We start from the raw sequence: 19061 nt of genomic DNA, 5'->3' as shown, positions 1-19061 counted from the left end.
GCTCTAGCAGGGCAGAAATGTGACTGACTTGTTGGAAAGTTGGCATTCTACGACAGTGCCACATTGAAAGTCACTGAGCTCTTAAAAAAAAGGAAGGCCTTTCTACTGCCAATGTTTGTCTATGGAGACTGCATGGTGGTGTGCTCAATTTTTTTTTTTTTTTTACAACTGTCAGCAACGGGTGTGGCTGAAATAGCTAAATTCACTCATTTGAAGGGGTGTCCACATACTGTTGTATATGTAGTGTATAAAGAGAGGAAGAATAGAAATTCCCAATAAAGCATCCATGGTAACATAGCAAAACCTATAAACCTATTATCAACAGTATACCCTTCCATCTCGCCTTCACCCTCTCTCTCTCGCCTTTTCCCTAACAAATCCCCCCTTCTCATTCAGTCTTCATTCGAGAAAATAATAAATAAAGCCTTGAGCTGAAGAAAACTAATATCAAAGTATTAAAAAAACGACATGATAATGAATTCTAAATAGAAGAGCCTACCTGTCAACAATCCTGAGGTGTAAGAGTTACTCCAGAGTAAGACAGACCGACAGGCAGAAGGAGAGATGCTACAGCCTATTATTGCAGTAATAGGGGTTGAAGTCCAAAAACAATAGGAGTATGTGGCTAGAGGTGTGTGTGTTGTGTGTGTGTCTGTGTGTAACAGGAAACAGAGAGAGAACGGGAATGGTAAGTGTAGGTCAATTAGAGGAGGAGGAGGGGGCTGAAATATTTACATGGGTGACCACACCCTACTTCCATCCCATTACCTGGCAGTGACGCATTGAGGGCACAGCAGGCTACCTGGTGACACATTCACTTCAATTCACTTACGCCTTTCATCCCAAAGATCAGTTCTAGGATCAAAAGTACACAATTCCTGTAACTACATGGGCAAAGTCACCCATTTTTGCCAGGTAAGTTGCTGAGTGGACAACTTAGTCAAGTAATATTCTTTTAAAACAGAAGGGATCCACACCCATATATTTATTAACAAGTAGATATAAAATCAGTCCCAACTTCTTAACATCCTAGTTTAGTAGCCGTGGAAACTAGAACATTCCTTGTAGAATTTATAAGGGTCTCTCCTCACAGGAAGTGCCCCTATCGTAACCTACGGATCGGAACTATGGATGCCTCAGCCCTCCCCAAACACAAAGATATGGATTTCCAAACAGTTACTATGTCAACACAATGAGAAATACTAAACTAAACAAAACTAAAGTTCTCACACAGTCAACTCCTCAGAGTCCAAAGTCTACTGAATCTTAAAAGGAACCAGGGCTATTTATTTAACCATGGAATATAAACATGAGTAACAAACACCAACAGATAGTACCAAAGCAACAGTCATACTGTTTGCAAAACTTTACCAAGGCAACAATATAGCACAGTTAAACGTGAAAACAGCCAGGCTCCCACGCTGGTCCAAGGCCATAGGATTAAACTACAATAGTAGACTACGTAAGGTTTTATATTATGGTACAACAACAGCATCAAGATGCATTCAATGAGGATTCAGGCAAAACATGGAAGGTAATGACTTCAGGGTGGGAGAGAGGGAAGGGGGAAATGACTTCAGGGCGGGAGAGAGGGATGGGGTAAACGACTTCAGGGTGGGAGAGAGGGAAGGGGGAAATGACTTCAGGGCGGGAGAGAGGGAAGGGGGAAACGACTTCAGGGTGGGAGAGAGGGAAGGGAGAAATGACTTCAGGGCGGGAGAGAGGGAAGGGAGAAATGACTTCAGGGTGGGAGAGAGGGAAGGGGGAAATGACATCAGGGCGGGAGAGAGGGAAGGGGGAAATGACATCAGGGCGGGAGAGAGGGAAGGGGGAAATGACATCAGGGCGGGAGAGAGGGAAGGGGGAAACGACTTCAGGGTGGGAGAGAGGGAAGGGGGAAATGACATCAGGGCGGGAGAGAGGGAAGGGGGAAACGACTTCAGGGTGGGAGAGAGGGAAGGGAGAAATGACTTCAGGGCGGGAGAGAGGGAAGGGGGAAACGACTTCAGGGTGGGAGAGAGGGATGGGGTAAACGACTTCAGGGTGGGAGAGAGGGAAGGGAGAAATGACTTCAGGGTGGGAGAGAGGGAAGGGGGAAACGACTTCAGGGTGGGAGAGAGGGAAGGGAGAAATGACTTCAGGGCGGGAGAGAGGGAAGGGAGAAATGACTTCAGGGCGGGAGAGAGGGAAGGGGGAAACGACTTCAGGGTGGGAGAGAGGGAAGGGAGAAATGACTTCAGGGCGGGAGAGAGGGAAGGGGGAAACGACTTCAGGGTGGGAGAGAGGGAAGGGAGAAATGACTTCAGGGCGGGAGAGAGGGAAGGGGGAAACGACTTCAGGGTGGGAGAGAGGGAAGGGAGAAATGACTTCAGGGCGGGAGAGAGGGATGGGGGAAACGACTTCAGGGTGGGAGAGAGGGAAGGGAGAAATGACTTCAGGGCGGGAGAGAGGGAAGGGAGAAATGACTTCAGGGCGGGAGAGAGGGAAGGGGGAAACGACTTCAGGGTGGGAGAGAGGGATGGGGTAAACGACTTCAGGGTGGGAGAGAGGGAAGGGAGAAATGACTTCAGGGCGGGAGAGAGGGAAGGGGAAAAAAAACATTCCTCCTTTCCACCTGTGATAGGGTTCCTTTACCATTGGTGTTGTGCAACAGAATGGACTGAGGCAGGAATTTATTGCACTATCTATAAAGGCTGTAAACATAATATGGTTGCCAAGTAACATGTTAATTGACTCAGATATAGATAGGCTGATTATTTTCTCTGTGTGTGTGTGCGGGCACATGTATCTTACCCTCCACTGTCGTCTCTTGATTGTGTTCCTGGTGATCATCATTGCAGCCCAGAACTGAGTGAAGGACAGTCTCAGACGCTTGTAATACTGCCTGTACACAGACAGGGAGCCAGTCAGTCACTTTCAGGTGGACACACTAACTGCAATCTCAATCTCAAGACTTTTAGTTTTTCTTCTGTCTCCTCCCTTGTTACACATCTCTCTCTAATCTCTCCATACCTGGCCTGATGTCCTCGTATGTGGCTCTGGATGACAATGGCCTTCTGTTTGAAGAACCTAAAGTTACGCCTGCAGATGAACCCTCTGATGTTCCTCTGGATGGTAACCGCAGCCCAGGTCTGAGTGCTGTTCCACTTGTCCTCCACACGCTGGTACAGCACCTCCTTCAGAAACACCTGCACGCACGCCACACATTAAATACTTTATTTGAATCCACCAATCCAATTTACATTCAAAAAGGATCCAAACTTTTGAAACGGCACTCAAGTGTACAGAAAGCACCTCCTTCTCCAAACAGCTAGGCTGCCCACGACAGCTGAAACAGAGCAGTATCTAGCCAATTGCTTTGCCCTAGTTTTTGGCAGACCCACAATCTGGATGCCACGCACTGCAAGCCTCTGTACGTGGCCAAGATGGCCAAATATCAGCGCCAGCAGCTTGCACCTCCACCCGAGGCTGTCCGAGCGTGCCACGAGGGGCTGGTAATTAAGAAGCTTGTCAGCAAAGGCCTGCTCCATGTAGTCGTCAAATGAGCAGCCAACTTCCAAAATGAGCGCCTCCCCTCACAACAAAATCTGCCGTATTTGGCACACAGGAGAACACATCAGCATTAAACCAGGTTCCTCTTACACAATCAATCAATCTATCAAATGTATTTATAAAACCAGATGACCATCAGATGATGTCACAAAGCGCTGTACAGAAACCCAGCCTAAAACCCCAAAAAGCAAGCAATGCAGAAGCACGGTGGCCAGGAAAAACTCCCTAGAAAGGCCAGAACCTAGGAAGAAACCTAGAGAGGAACCAGGCTCTGAGGGGTGGCCAGTCCTCTTCTGGCTGTGCCAAGTGGAGATTATAACAGAACATGGCCAAGATGTTCAAACGTTCATAGATGACCAGCAGGGTCAACAATGTTTATGGATATGTGCTATTGGTGAGACAACCTGTCACACCACGCTGGCTATCAGGTCGAGAAATCGGTCACGACTATCAACGAACAGCAACCATTCACAACATTGGCAACAGACTTCATTACATTTGATTCAAAAGGCACTCGCACATCTGAGCAAACTTTGCATGGCAACAGTTGAACAAGATGAAGGAAAGAGGAAACCACACACTAGTATCACTGATCTTTAATAAGCTTACGTATCGGTCTCATAGCCTTCATCAGAGCTTTTGTGAATTTTATGTATGTAGAATATCATAGAATACCATAGAATACCATAGAGTACCAGAGCGCTAGATTATATTTTGTTGGTAGAACGTGCAGCTTTAACAGTAAAAGTATTGTGCTCCATGGAATGGGAGACCGAGTGGTCAACACAGTCCAGATTGGGGACGCAGGCCGGTCTAGTACTGCAGCACAGTCCAGATTGGGGACGCAGGCCGGTCCAGTACTGCAGCACAGTCCAGATTGGGGACGCAGGCCGGTCCAGTACTGCAGCACAGTCCAGATTGGGGACGCAGGCCGGTCCAGTACTGCAGCACAGTCCAGATTGGGGACGCAGGCCGGTCCAGTACTGCAGCACAGTCCAGATTGGGGACGCAGGCCGGTCCAGTACTGCAGCACAGTCCAGATTGGGGACGCAGGCCGGTCCAGTACTGCAGCACAGTCCAGATTGGGGACGCAGGCCGGTCCAGTGCTGTCGTAGCTGCATCCATCTGAAACCAAGGAGTGTTGTCCTCGATGTAGGATGAGATGTTCCATCAGGGGAACAGAAGCTTCCGCAACAACACAGGGGTCTTACATAACAACACAGTCACTGGCTCCGTGTCCATCTGAGCTCCACTCCAGTCCTGTTACACAGGGCGTTGAGGTCCGGCCAGTCTGACCAGACTCCAAAGCCCACAGCACAAGTGTCCAATTTTCCATTGGCCTTCCTCCAATGGAAAATTAAGTCGTCCTCGGTGTCAGTGGCCAGTTGGACCTTCCTCCTCCGTAGGTTTAGTAATTTTGCAGCTGTGGAGTTGTCAGTGTTGAGCATGTTCAACAGGCGAGTCAGTCTGGTAGCAGTGTAAATCCACTCAAAATCCGGGACACCCAAACCCCCCTCTCTTTGGCTCAGGAAGGTTTATTATATTTTATTTTACCTTTATTTAACTAGGCAAGTCAGTTAAGAACAAATTCTTATTCAATGATGGCCTAGGAACAGTGGGTTAACTGCCTAGTTCAGGGGGCAGAACGACAGATTTGTACCTTGGCAGCTCGGAGATTCGAACCTGCATCATTTCGGTTACTAGCCCAACACTCTAACCAGTAGGCTACCCTGCCGCCCTATTACGTCACGTTTGTGTTTAAGCATATCCACTTTCTCACCACTTGAACAGTTGTGTTATTAATTTCCTTCAGAACCTGTGAGATATGCACATTTGCAAGCAGATGTTGAATCTTTGCTAGGGCCCCACACACACACACACACACACACACACACACACACACACACACACACACACACACACACACACACACACACACACACACACACACACACACACACACACACACACACACACACACACACACACACACACACACACACACACACACACACACACACACACACACACACACACACACACACACGATCAAGTGTCACTGTACAACGTTACAGTGGCTTCGTAGGTACCTTAGTTAGTCCTAGCTGGTACTGTCCCTCATCAGCCCCTACAAAGTTTAGCAACGCCACGGTCTGCTCCTTATCAGACATGGTGGCTGGTCGCTCCACCAGGAGGATTCCATACCTGGGTAAGAGGGAGATGGGACGGGAGGGATAATAATAATTTGAGGAGAAGCTCAACGAGATCTATGAAGCAGCAAGTGGTGGTTGGCTCCGAGTTTGACTTTCTCCCAGTGAGATGCTGGTATACTGTACGGTTGGTACTGTATGTGTGTGGATGGTGGTTAAACCGTGTGAATGAATATTAGTTTGCGTCTGTTGGTTTGGCCAGTACCTCTCCATAAAGAAGGAGAAGAGGATGCGGATGGGGAATCCCTCCTTCCTGATGGTGATGGTCTCAAGTATCCCAGCATGCCTCAGCTGGGTTGACACATAGTGCACATCAAAGATACCGGGAAGCTGAGGGCAGACGGACAGGATATGAGATCATATAGGTTTGTAACTTTTGGCCTAGAAAGGGCGCAGTTGGCTACATTTAATGTTGCATACCCACCTTGACATAATTTGGCTTGAAACATCGAATAAAGGTGGTTTTACACCTGGATGGAAGGGGAAAAAACACAGATCATCCACCACTGCCTTGCTTCTCTCAGCAAACAAAAGTAAAATATATTTTGCCTTTTTGTAAAAACCCTGACCTCTCTAGTCGTGTGGTGAGCTCAGTCAGGGACTGTTGGAAGTGTGCTGCCACCGTGGAGGGCTGTTGCCTGTGACCTTTACCCCTCCAGCCCAACTCTCTCTGCTGCAGGTAATTATCCTGCACCTTACGGAACAGCCCTGACACCATCTGAGATACAGAGATCGATTGATTGATTGAATGGGTAATTGAGTGAGTGATGGATTGATTCCCCTTAAGCCTACAGGAATGACAAGTTCACCTTCAGTCTACTCCTAGCAAACAGCTCAACCACCTCTGTACGGAACTGATCATGGTTTTTATTCAGAAAGTTATGGACCTACGGAGAGAGAGGAACATAAAGAGAAAAAAAATCACTCTGTCCATCCATATCAACATGTCCTAACTCAGTGGTTCCTAAACACTTAAGAAGCTAGAACCACCTGGTACGTGACAGCTCCGGCGTAGTGATAAACAGTGAAGACAGGCAGAGGGATCTTGGGCTTAGTGTAGTATGGGCTGTTCCCATGGTGATAGTGGCACTTTTGGAGGAAGGTGTGGTCGGTGGCCTGGGGTAGGCAGGTCTGGTCATCCAGTATACGGAGGATACCATGTGGTCTGGAGGAGATGAGGTCCAGACAGGAGTGGAAGTCCTGCAGTGGGACGGGGTACCACTGGATCTGCTCTGTACTGTACTCTTCCTGGAGAACACACACACGAATGCACGCACAAGCGCCACCGTTTTTAATCAGTATTCATGAATGTCAACCCCATTAACTATTAAAGAAGCACAATGACTTTACTGATTGTTTGACTTGTGAACTCTGACCCCGGGCCCACAGACCTGTTCCTGGGTCACCACGGCCTTGTTGACAAAGTGCTGCAGCTGCTCGTTGGCAAAGTTAATACACAGCTGTTCAAAGCTGTTCACTCCCAGGTCCTACAACACACAGGTAAATATATGTTTAATAAATGCATATAATATGCAATAGAACAGGGCGGCCCAACCCTGTTTCTAGATAGCTGCAGTCCTGTAGGTTTTCACTCCAACCCTAATCTAGCTCACAATCTAGCATATTATCATTCGTATAAATTGCACATTCTCCATTAAACATTTACTGTGGTCCTCATTGCCCCTCACCTCGAAGCCGTAGATATCCACTATCCCCACGGTGCTGTCCATTTCTGTAGGGCTCAGCCAATCATTGATCTGCTCCAACAGCCAATCGAACAACACAGAGTACAGGGCCTTGGCTATGGCATCTCTAGGAGAAAGGGATAGATAATAGATCATTATTTTTCTATGCTGCTCTAGATAGTATTGATTAACTCCAAATATAAGGTGGAGGAGCTCAGTCACACGGCAGTGCATGGCTCAGTCAGTACCTGGATTCTATGGCACCTTCCACAGACAGGGGGCAGTAGATCCTGTCATGGGTTGTCTCCTGAGGAGAGACAGGAACAGTGCCTTCAGAAAAAAATGTGCGCCCCTTGACCTTTTCCACATTTTGTTGTATTACAGCCTGAATTTAAATTGGATTCAATTGAGATGGGGTTTTTTTTCCCACTGGCCTACACACAATACCCCATAATGTCAAAGTGGAATTGTGTTTTTCCCCCCCAAATTTTTTTTTTTTTTACAAATCAATTCAAAATGAAAAGCTGAAGTGTCTTGAGTCAATAAGTATTCAACCCCTTAGTTATGGCAAGCATAAATAAGTTCAGAAGTAAACATTTGCTTAACAATGAACATAATACGTTGCTCTGTGTGCAATAAAGTATTTAGCGTGCTTTTTGAATGACTACCTCTGTGTCCCACACATAATAATCTGTAAGGTCCCTCAAGCGATCAGTGAATTTCAGACACAGATTCAACAACAAAGACCAAGGAGGTTTTTCCAATGCCTCACAAAGGGTACCTATTGGTAGATGGGTCAAAATGAAAACAAATGGTGACTTTAAAACTGTCACAGAGTTTAATGGCTGTGATAGGAGAAAACTGAGGATGGCTCAACGACATTGTAGTTACTCCACAATACCAACCTAATTGACAGAGAGAAAGGGAAGCCAGTTCAGAATAAAAATCTTCAAAAACCATGATTCATGTTTGCAACAAGGCACTAAAGTAACACTGCAAAAAATGTGGCAATGCAATTAACTTTTTTTGTCCTGTATACAAAGAGTTTTGTTTGGGGCAAATCCAATACAACACTTTACTGAGTACCAGCCTCCATATTTTCAAGCATAGTGGTGGCTGCATCATGTTATGGTGATGCTTGTAATCGTTAAGGACTGGGGCGTTTTTCAAGGATAAAAAGAATTAACTGAATGGAGCTAAGCACAAAATCCTAGAGGAAAACCTGGTTGAGTCTGCTTTTTACCAGACACTGGGAGATTAAATCACCTTTCAGCAGGACAATAACCTAAAACACAAGGCCAAATCTACACTGGAGTTGCTTACGAGTGGCCAAGTTACAATTTTGACTTGAATCTACTTGAAAATCTACGGGACGACCAAAAAATATTGTCAAGCAATGATGAACAACCAATTTGGCAGAGCTTGAAAAAAATGTAGAACATAATGGGCAAATGTTGCACAATCCAGATGTAGAAGGCGCAGAGACTGACCCAGAAAGACTCAGAGCTGTAATCACTGCCAAAGGTGCTTCTACAAAAGATTGTCTCGGGGGTGTGAATACTTCTGGAAATTAGATACTGTATTTCTATATTTCCTTTTACGATAAATGGAAATGTTTTCACTTTGTCCTTGTGGGGTATTGTGTGTAGATAGGTGAGAAGAAAACCCATTAAATCCATTTTGAATTCAGACTAACTAAATGTGTAATGAGTCAAAGGGTACGAATACTTTCTAAAGGCACTGTAGATCAGCTAATGTATGAATAGTTCAAGAAGAATGAAGGGTGAAGGCACGGCGAAGGGTTTGTTCTGACCGTGACTTTGTGTGTGATGACAGTCTGTAGGGCCTCTGAAGACACCTGCAAGAGAGAACCTACTCTCCTGGCCTCTGCCTCACTGAAGATACGGGCCACCTCAAACGACTCACTCTAGATACACACAAGCGTACAGTATTAGATATTTCTCTACTGTCTGTTTCTCACATACACTGTGTATCAGACATACAAATGAATGAAAAACATCCAAACATGCATACTACTCTGAACAACTCACATCCTCTTTGAGCACAGACAGACACCTCCTCACCTAAGAATACACCCACCATACACTCACCCTCCCTTACCCACTCTCTCACACACACCTCGTAGGAACTGAAGCAGATATTCCCCAGCTGTAGTATGGAGGAGAGGATGGCCCAGACTGTGGAGATCTGGTCGGCGTGTAGACCAATCGTCTCAAAGCACTGGGCCAACAACAGGAAGTCCTGTTTGTCCAGCTTCCCTTTCAGCTCACAGGACCCGCCCTGACACAGAGAGAGGGAGGAAGAAGTCATCTATTCAGCTCGACTGATTGTTCCCTCAATGCTGGTCCAGGGAACACCTGGGATGTGCAGGGTTTTTTGATTCTACTAACGGATTCTATTCGTTTGATCCTACTGATCCTACTAATTGGGGCTTACTTGGTTGAGGTAGTAGTATGTCTCTGCTCCCTGCAGATAGAGCTCCTGTTTGTCCCAGTCATTCATCCCAGCCAGCAGCTCATAGAACACATGGTAGTTCCTCTCCTCATTGGCCTGACGCAGAGACAGTACAAGTTTGGTTACCCATGAGTAACGTGTCAGACTGTGGCTATGAGGAATATGCACCCAGTTGTCTCACACGAAGACCTCACCTGGAAGACAACGCGTGACTTCTCAAGAAGGTACTTTGACAGCGACGTCCCCACCACCACACCCCTGTCGACCATTTAAAAAGATTGAAAAACATTTTTCACGCCCTCCGGTTCCGTGCCAATTGAACACAACTGTGTCTCTGTACAGAGTGAAAGAGATGAGGTTCCTAGAGGAGGACATACTGGAGAACGTGGACGTGAAGATATTTGCCAAAGCGACTAGAGTTGTTGTTGAGGATGGTCTTGGCATTACCAAAACTCTCTAGAATCGGCAGCACCTCCATGGGCTGTCTGAGGTTGTTGTTCCTGCCTTGGTACATGGAGCTGAGGTAGTGGACTATAAGCTTGGTGGCCTCAGTCTTACCTGATCCACTCTGACCACTGTAGAAAGATAGCCGGAGACAAGATGATGGGTCAATACAGGCCTCCAAAGAGAGAAGGAGAATAGGAAAGAGAGAGAAAGAAAAAGACTGGTGCCTCTGACATACCTTATGACGATGCACTGCTCTTGTGGTGAGCTCTGGCTTTGGCTGAAGGCTGCATCGGCGACAGCATAGACATGGCTGCACAAGTAGAGACACAGACCCACAGACTTACATTAGCAACAGGCGGATTTCCCTTGGCGTTATTCTGTGCGTGTTACTCTGCTGTCACTCAGATTGGCAGCATAGTTATAATTGTGTTATTCTGGCATTACAGTGGGTTTGGTTCATTCTAGGGTTCACTCTCAATTTACTCCTGGGTTACTCTGCTGTTACTCACGGAGGGTTGCGTTTCTGCTCCTTGCCCTGGTACTGCTGTCGGAGGTCCTCTGTGTAGAGGTCAAGGGGCTTGAAGGGGTTAAGTGACAGCAGCATGTTACCTATGTACGTCTGGGACACACAGGGGAAAGATGGTGGTTATCTGGTTATCTGGTATGGCTGAGAGGTAGAGCTGAGATACACATGTTGATATGGAGAGAGAGAGAGATCGGTCTGAGTTTTTCCTCATGTTCAGTTGTAAAGGTTACATACGTAGATGGAGTCCCGGTGAAACCTCTTCTTCAGATTCAGCAGAACAGAGCTCTCACACACCTCCCTGGAGACATACACCAGTTAACAGAGAGAGGTGTGTGTCGGTTACCTTCTAAATGTAATCCGTCACAGTTACAAGTTGCCTGTCCATAACTGTAATCAGTAACGTCATTTTTTGATGACCCCCAAATCGGTAACGTGACTACTTTCTTTTGGATTACTTTTCCCTTAAGAAGCATTAGAAGAAGACAAAGGATCCATCAAACACATTTGGTGTGTCTCTGACTGGTTGTCAGATTCGCTCAGGTGGAACAAACTTAAACTTGCACCTTTCAATGCTGAATTGAATGTCTCTGAGAAAACAGAAAGGTGCACTAATATATTTTCTTTTGTCCCGCAAAACATCCTCTCTGAATTATAAATTATCCTAGGAGTACTCACCTAGTTTTTCAAAAGTATCTAGTCTGATTACAATATTTTTTGCAGGTAAAGACCACAGTTCAAAAAATAAAATGCAATCAGATTACATGTCATCAGTTACTCCCACACCCTGACTGTGTGCACGCCCTCTCTCTCTCGCACTCACTCAAGCTGGGATAGATCCTCCACCTCGTCCACCTCCACAGCCTGGTCAGACCCTGGCATCGTGACCTGAAGGTGAACCCAGAGCAGGCACGTGTCAGCCACACGTCGCCCTCCAGAACCACATACAATGGATCCTTCTCCTGACCCACTTACTGTGCCTTCTTTCCGTAGCTATATTTCTTGTCAAGCAGTAACTGTTTTTTTTCTCCTTCACTTTTCATTGTACTCTAACCATATCCCTCAGTGCCATAACCCCGCCCAGAGCCCCTCTACCACAGGTAACCAATACATCTGTATTCATGGGAAAGGCTGAGTCACTGTGATAGTTGATACACTGTATGCTTGTGCCATGCTCTATTGTATTGGTACTGACTAGAAAATAAATAAACTAGTAGAGGTCTGCTTTACAGGCTTTAGTCAATACACACACAGACTGACAGTGGTGAATAGGAAGTGTGATGCTTAGTGAACAAGGATAAGTAGTTATATTGCCTGTTTTGCTCTCATAGATGCTTACCCTGAATCTACAGCATTGTCCAAATGACGTTATCCATGCTGTGAAGTTGTTGGTCCAGTGCATCGCGGGTACATACTGTAAGTTCAATAAATAAAGCCAGAACAATCGCAGTACCGTTGTGTTATTGAGGCGACTCTCCAGCATGTCCTGAGCAGGGTCCTCAGACTCCCAGGGTCCTCTCCCGTTGTGGGTCGGTACAGTCCTGGTCTGGTTCCCATCCTCGTACACCGTCCACTTGGTCAGCTTCTCCACTGTCTGGTGGGGCAGGAGGGTATCCGCTCGCAGCCAGTCCTGTTGAGGGAGGGGATGATAGTTTTGTGTACCAATTATAATTGTGATGCTATCGCGACATCTGTCCTATTGTGATACCCGAGAGGCTTACGTAAATTGGTTAAATGAAATGCTATCCTCCTATCCACATATTTTAAATGTTTTCTGTTAGATATTATTATAATACAAAGAAAACTATTCATTACCAAAAGGTCATCCACATACCTGGGGGTCTCCGCTCATACGAGTCGTCCCAGCCCAGTGCACCTCCAGAGGGCCGACAGGGTAAAGCCCCCCCCCTCCCATCAGCTGGGCCACCTCTCGATCAGCCTCTTCTTCATAGTACGACCCCACCCTAGACCCAACTCTGCATGGTTCTCCAGTCAGTCTGACAGGTTCTCCAGACTCAGGACCATTAGTGGGGGGTCCGGCAAACCCAGCTCCTGTCTCCCTGTCTGAGACTATAGCTCCACGGCTGGGTCCTACTTCTATTGCAGCAGTAGTAAGAGGCTTGGATAGCTTGGTCAATTTGAATTGATCGTTGCCCAGTTTGCCCCTGGCTGCCTGGAGGATGCTGAAACCCTCATTGCCTTTAAGTGCCGCCTCCCTTTTCCTGTCCTCGTTGCTGGTGTCCGGTGTGGGTCTCTGTGCTCCTGTGCTCCCATTTGTACTTTCAGTCCTCTTTGGCTCTGGTGCTGCTCCAGGAACAGGCTTCTTTATGGACTTGAGGAGGGTGAGGTCCGGTTTGACTGGGAGTACCAGTCTGGCTCCTGGTTTGGGGGGCTTGGGTGCTTCGAGGGTGGCTCCCACAGCAGTGCTGGAGCCTGGGGTGGTGGAGGAGGCTGGCTGAGCAGTCTGGGATGGCTGGGCTGGTAGAATTCCTATGGCCTTTCCCATGCCCAGCTTGTTCATCCTGGGAAGCACTATGGCTGCTGGAGGGGAGGTGGAGTGGGGGTCGTCACCAGACTCCCCCGCTTGCCTCTTCTGGGTGACAGCAGACTTATCTTCGGCTCCGTTTCCAGAGGTTCGGTTCTTCTTGCTGGCCAGGCTGGTCTTACTAGCCACACGCATGGCCATCCGATGTTTAAGCAGGCTGTGTTTGGAGCTAGTGGCTCCCTCCCTCTGTTTGATGGCTTGGAGAGGGAGCCAACGGGAGAAGCCAATGGCCTGGGTCACTACTTTCAGTTTACTCCTCAGGTTGAACCCCTTGGGCATCTTCCCCCTGATCCAACCCGAGACGTGGCGTAGAGTCGTCACACCTTTCCTACAAGTGACGAGACTGTCCGTGGGTTTGGCTGAGACTGGATCTGTCGACCCGGCTGTAGTTGCTTCCTCTCCAGGCCTGACCAGCATTTTATTGCTCCTTTGTCGAACAGATGCCATCTTGACTCTGCCCAGGACCAGGCCAATGTTTTTCCTGCTCCCCTGTTTGGCTTCTCCTTCACCATCTTGTTGCTCTTCTTTCACTTGTTCCTGTTCTCCTTCACCCAGACAGGCTTGGCGGTCATTTCCTTTTGATTTCAATAGCATCACCCGTGATAGGCCTTTAGGGGCTTTGGATGAAGTTGAGGCAGCCTCATCCTCCTGCAACTCTAATGGGGAAGACGAAGCATTCTTGTCTTTGATGGAGGTTTTTGTTTGTTTGGCTAGCTTCAGGATCTGGGCCTTGTGTTTCGCAGCGTCAGCCTTGCTGAGGGAGACATATTTCAGAGGCTGGGCTTCTTCCTCTGCTGGAGTAGCTTTCTGTTTCCCTTTCCCTTTCTTTTTCTCAGCTTTTTCCACTTTCTTTTCCTCAGCTTTCTTTGCTTTCTCAGCTTTCTTCTTCTCTGCTTTCGTGGGTTTCTGGGCCTTCTTAGGTTTGTCAACCTTCTCTTCAGCCTGGCCCTTTTTCTTCATGAACATCTTGGATTTCAGACACCCTGCCGGTGCAGCGGCGCTGGTCGTCAAACTGAGTGGTGGTACAGCGGTGGCTTTCTTGGGCGACCCTCTTTTCCTTGAGGTTACCTTCTCAGATTCACCCCCATCGCTGGTCACTGCCACTGATTCTTCCTCTTCCTCCTCTTCCTCACTGGTACTGACTGGCTCCTCTTCAAGTTCCCCTCGTTTCCTGATTTGCACTGGAAGTTCTTTTCCTGATTCTTCCTCTACTGGAGGTTCCTTTTCTGATTCTTCCTTAACCTGCCCCTCTGTGCTTCTCTCCGTGTCTGACACCTCAACCTCCTCTTCGCTGCTATCTTGTGTCGCCTCTCTCTCGAGCCCTTCTGTCTCAGTTGTCTCCTCAATACAAACTAGCTCCTCCTCTTCGCTCTCCTCCACTGAACTCTCTCCTTCGCTCTCAGATTCCTCAGTCTCCTCTGTTTCACTCCCTATGACACCTCTTTTTTTTACAGGCTTTGTTATAGGTGTAGGTGTGTCTGCCCTCCCTCCTTTGGTTGGGGGTATTTTTGATCCAGGTTTAGATTTGATAGCTTTATTCGTATCGCCATCAACTGTCATGCTTTTCTCCTTCTGAGGGGATGATCTACCATTCGGACTTTTCCCATTCACTGTTTTCTTACCTTTCTCCTCTTTCGGCTGTTGTTTAGTCTGCTCTTTACCTCTCTTGCCATTCTCCTCTTGCTTTTTCATTTTACTCTCTCCCTTTTTAGTCTTCCCTTTGCCATGGTCCTCTTCTTTCTGGTCTACGGTTTCTTTTCCATTTGTCACTGCAGGTGGTGGTTTGGAACAATTATTTTCTACTTTTTCCTTCGGTTTCTTTCCTCTGTTGGTTCTCTCATTTTCTCTACGGGTCCTACCTTTGGTTTTTACAAGTGACATGTCTGAACGATGTCCTCTATCAGCTTTTATTCATCTTTGGTTTGAATAAAATGGTTACCTGCAGAAGAGGAACATACCTACTAAGAATATGGTAGATACGTTCAGGTTACACAATACAGGAATGAATAACAATGTATGAGACATACATTTCTTTTAATAAGATATAGCCTGAAATGACTGTTTGGATTTCAATGACATTTAAATAGTTCTTATCATGTCTCTACTTTCAGTTAAACCTTCAACTTGCCTGTTAGCACCATAATTACTCTGGTGCTAACACATGAAGGTTTAGATCGATCAATGAATAAATAAATGCAAGGGCACCAGGTCAAGTAATGAGTCTGTCAAGCATAGTCAGTCAGCATTAGGACAGGGTTTCAGCCGTTTTACACCTGGATGGCCACTTGACACACAAGTCTTAGGTTAGAGAGCCAGATTAGCTGCTAACCCCATTAGCTACAGTATCACAACAGTAGTATCATACTTGCAGTATAGTGGATAGTGTATTATAATACACAACATAGTACTTGCTATGGCTAACTACCACAACACAATTTAAGGTTATTGTTAACCATTATCATATAGAAAAACAAAACACAAATGAAACATTCTAAGTGACTATAAATGTTTGATCTCAGATGGATAAAGTTACACTGCAGAGATCTAAACCATGTTTTATCTGTAGGTCAATCTAAATGGTTATACCCTGCTGGGGTAGCGCAGTGAGAGGATGTATCAGGGTGATATAGCTTACCTGGCCTCTCGGGTGATCCTCAGGCATGGCTGGGGGTCCAGAAAGTGTTTCTGCTTGTCCTCAAGTACTGGTATCACCTACACACACATTGACCCACCAATAACGACAACAAACGCACACACACACACATAACTTAACCCCAAACAAAGACAACATACACACACAGTATTTGAATAATTGAACTGTCTTTGGCAGTCCATTCAGATATACAGCTATTCATATGGGCAGCTGGTGAATGAGGGAGAGGAAATGTGAGAGCAGGTGTGTGGAGACACTCACAATAGGTGGTGACAGACAAGGGAGAGCGAGAGATGGAGAGAAAGAAAGAGCAGTGGCTTCTCAGAAGAGAGAGATTCCATCAGTGCTCTGGAATTAAAGGGCTATGCTCTCCTTCCATTTTTCCCCCCTTCTCTATTTCACCTTAAATTCATCATCTTTCCAGTTGAATAGCATTACATAACTTATCTATAAAAACCTATGCAAGCAATTTTTTATTACAATTATGGACAAGGTATGTATCAACAATGTGAAGGCTATATATTGGCTACAAGAAGGTGTACAATATTACAATAAACTCTGAACAGAGCATTTTGGCATAGATCATCATCAAGGGCCTTTCTGGCTCATTAGAACAGACAAATTAAATGCAGTTGGGAAAAAAGTATTTAGTCAGCCACCAATTGTGCAAGTTCTCCCACTTAAAAAGATGAGAGGCCTGTAATTTTCATCAATGGTACACTTCAACTATGACAGACAAAATGAGGACAAAAAAATCCAGAAAATCACATTGTAGGATTTTTAATGAATTTCTTTGCAAATTATGGTGGAAAATAAGTATTTGGTCAATAACAAAAGTTTAATCTCAATACTTATATACCCTTTGTTGGCAATGGCAGATGTCAAACGTTTTCTGTAAGTCTTCACAGGGTTTTCACACACTGTTGCTGGTATTTTGGCCCATTCCTCCATGCAGATCTCCTCTAGAGCAGTGATGTTTTGGGGCTGTTGCTGGGCAACACGGACTTTCAACTCCCCCCAAAGATTTTCTATGGGATTGAGATCTGGAGACTGGCTCGGCCACTCCAGGACCTTAAATTCTTCTTACGAAGCCACTCCTTCATTGCGCGGGCAATGTGTTTGGGATCATTGTCATGCGGAAAGAGCAAGCCACGTTTCATTTTCAATGCCCTTGCTGATGGAGGTTTTCACTCAAAATCTCACGATACATGGCCCCATTCATTCTTTCCTTTACACGGATCAGTCATCCTAGTCCCTTTGCAGAAAAACAGCCCCAAAGCATGTTTCCACCCCCATGCTTCACAGTGGGTATTGTGACGACCCTTCCACTCTGTCTGCCGTATTCTGTCTTTGTTCTTGTTTCCTTATTAGGATGCCGGTGGGTGGAGTTGGGGAGGGTCGACAGCTACATGGGAAACACCTGGGCCAGGTGTGTCCCAGAATAAATGGACCTCTTCCACATTCATGGAGGAGACTCTCTCCATGCAGACACCTTTGTAGATTGTGTTGTGGTTCTTGGTGGCCTTTTGTTTGTTTGCATTGTCACCTTTCAACACCCTGCATTATCACATTCATTAAAACACTCACTTACACTACTGATTACTGATTACACACACCATTGTATATTTTCCTTAGTTGCTTTGGTTAATAAATATATATTTTGTTACTCTTTATCTCTAAGTTGTCTCCCTTTGTTACGGGCTTTGAGCCGGTTCGTGACAGTATGGTGTTCTTTGGATGCAACTCAGCATTCTTTGTCCTCCAAACACGACGAGTTGAATTTTTACCAAAAAGTTATATTTTGGTTTCATCTGACCATATGACATCAAATCAAATTTATTTATATAGCCCTTCGTACATCAGCTGATATCTCAAAGTGCTGTACAGAAACCCAGCCTAAAACCCCAAACAGCAAGCAATGCAGGTGTAGAAGAACGGTGGTTAGGAAAAACTCCCTGGAAAGGCCAAAACCTAGAGAGTAACCAGGCTATGTGGGGTGGCCAGTCCTCTTCCGGCTGTGCCGGGTAGAGATTATAACAGAACATGGCCAAGATGTTCAAATGTTCATAAATGACCAGCATGGTCGAATAATAATAAGGTAGAACAGTTGAAACTGGAGCAGCAGCACGGCCAGGTGGACTGGGGACAGCAAGGAGTCATCATGTCAGGTAGTCCTGGGGCATGGTTCTAGGGCTCAGGTCCTCCGAGAAAGAAAGAATTAGAGCGCATATGTGGGGTGGCCAGTCCTCTTCCGGCTGTGCCGGGTGGAGATTATAACAGAACATGGCCAAGATGTTCAAATGTTCATAAATGACCAGCATGGTCGAATAATGAGGTAGAACAGTTGAAACTGGAGCAGCAGCACGGCCAGGTGGACTGGGGACAGTTCATGACATTCTCCCAATCTTCTTCTGCATCATCCAACTGCTCTCTAGCAACTTCAGACGGGCCTGGACATGTACTGGCTTAAACAGGGGGACACGTCTGGCACTGCAGGATTTGAGTCCCTGGCAGCATAGTGTGTTACTGATGGTAGGCTTTGTTACTTTGGTCCCAGCTCTCTGCAGGTCATTCACTAGGTCCCCCCGTGTGGTTCTGAGATTTTTGATCACCATTCTTGTGATCATTTTGACCCCACGGGGTGAGATCTTGCGTGGAGCCCCAGATCGAGTGAGATTATCAGTGGTCTTGTATGTCTTCCATTTCCTAATAATTGCTCCCACATTTGATTTCTTCAAACCAAGCTGCTTACCTATTGCAGATTCAGTCTTCCCAGCCTGGTGCAGGTCTACAATTTTGTTTCTGATGTCCTTTGACAGCTCTTTGGTCTTGGCCATAGTGGATTTTGGAGTGGCACTGTTTGAGGTTGTGGACAGGTGTCTTTTATACTGATAATGTGCCATTAAGACAGGTAACGAGTGGAGGACAGGAGCCTCTTAAAGAAGACGTTACAGGTCTGTGAGAGCCAAAA

The 19061-nt window shown here is 46.3% G+C and overlaps 1 protein-coding gene across 1 annotated transcript in view; it reads right to left on the bottom strand.

The window, feature by feature from the left end:
* The window catches only part of LOC135523788 (unconventional myosin-XVB-like), a 32372-nt gene extending 17098 nt beyond the window's left edge, over positions 1-15274 (bottom strand). The window contains exons 1-22 of the mRNA XM_064950691.1: positions 12727-15274; positions 12346-12522; positions 11716-11780; positions 11130-11193; positions 10879-10988; positions 10605-10679; positions 10300-10497; positions 10117-10180; positions 9905-10018; positions 9587-9748; positions 9261-9374; positions 7696-7754; positions 7451-7574; positions 7154-7249; positions 6753-7010; positions 6572-6649; positions 6332-6480; positions 6187-6232; positions 5968-6092; positions 5643-5757; positions 3013-3188; positions 2794-2884 (exon numbers count right to left, since the gene is read on the bottom strand). Of these exons, the coding sequence (XP_064806763.1) occupies positions 2794-2884; positions 3013-3188; positions 5643-5757; positions 5968-6092; positions 6187-6232; positions 6332-6480; positions 6572-6649; positions 6753-7010; positions 7154-7249; positions 7451-7574; positions 7696-7754; positions 9261-9374; positions 9587-9748; positions 9905-10018; positions 10117-10180; positions 10300-10497; positions 10605-10679; positions 10879-10988; positions 11130-11193; positions 11716-11780; positions 12346-12522; positions 12727-15129 (4863 nt within the window). The 5' untranslated portion in view covers positions 15130-15274. The remainder of the gene's footprint in view (positions 1-2793; positions 2885-3012; positions 3189-5642; positions 5758-5967; positions 6093-6186; positions 6233-6331; positions 6481-6571; positions 6650-6752; positions 7011-7153; positions 7250-7450; positions 7575-7695; positions 7755-9260; positions 9375-9586; positions 9749-9904; positions 10019-10116; positions 10181-10299; positions 10498-10604; positions 10680-10878; positions 10989-11129; positions 11194-11715; positions 11781-12345; positions 12523-12726) is intronic.
* Between the last annotated feature and the right edge of the window lie 3787 nt (positions 15275-19061).

Source organism: Oncorhynchus masou, chromosome 31, assembly GCF_036934945.1.
Source record: "Oncorhynchus masou masou isolate Uvic2021 chromosome 31, UVic_Omas_1.1, whole genome shotgun sequence".
NCBI lineage: Eukaryota > Metazoa > Chordata > Actinopteri > Salmoniformes > Salmonidae > Oncorhynchus > Oncorhynchus masou.
The sequence above is the reverse complement of the archived record's forward strand: the minus strand, read 5'-3'. Positions and strand labels throughout refer to the sequence as shown.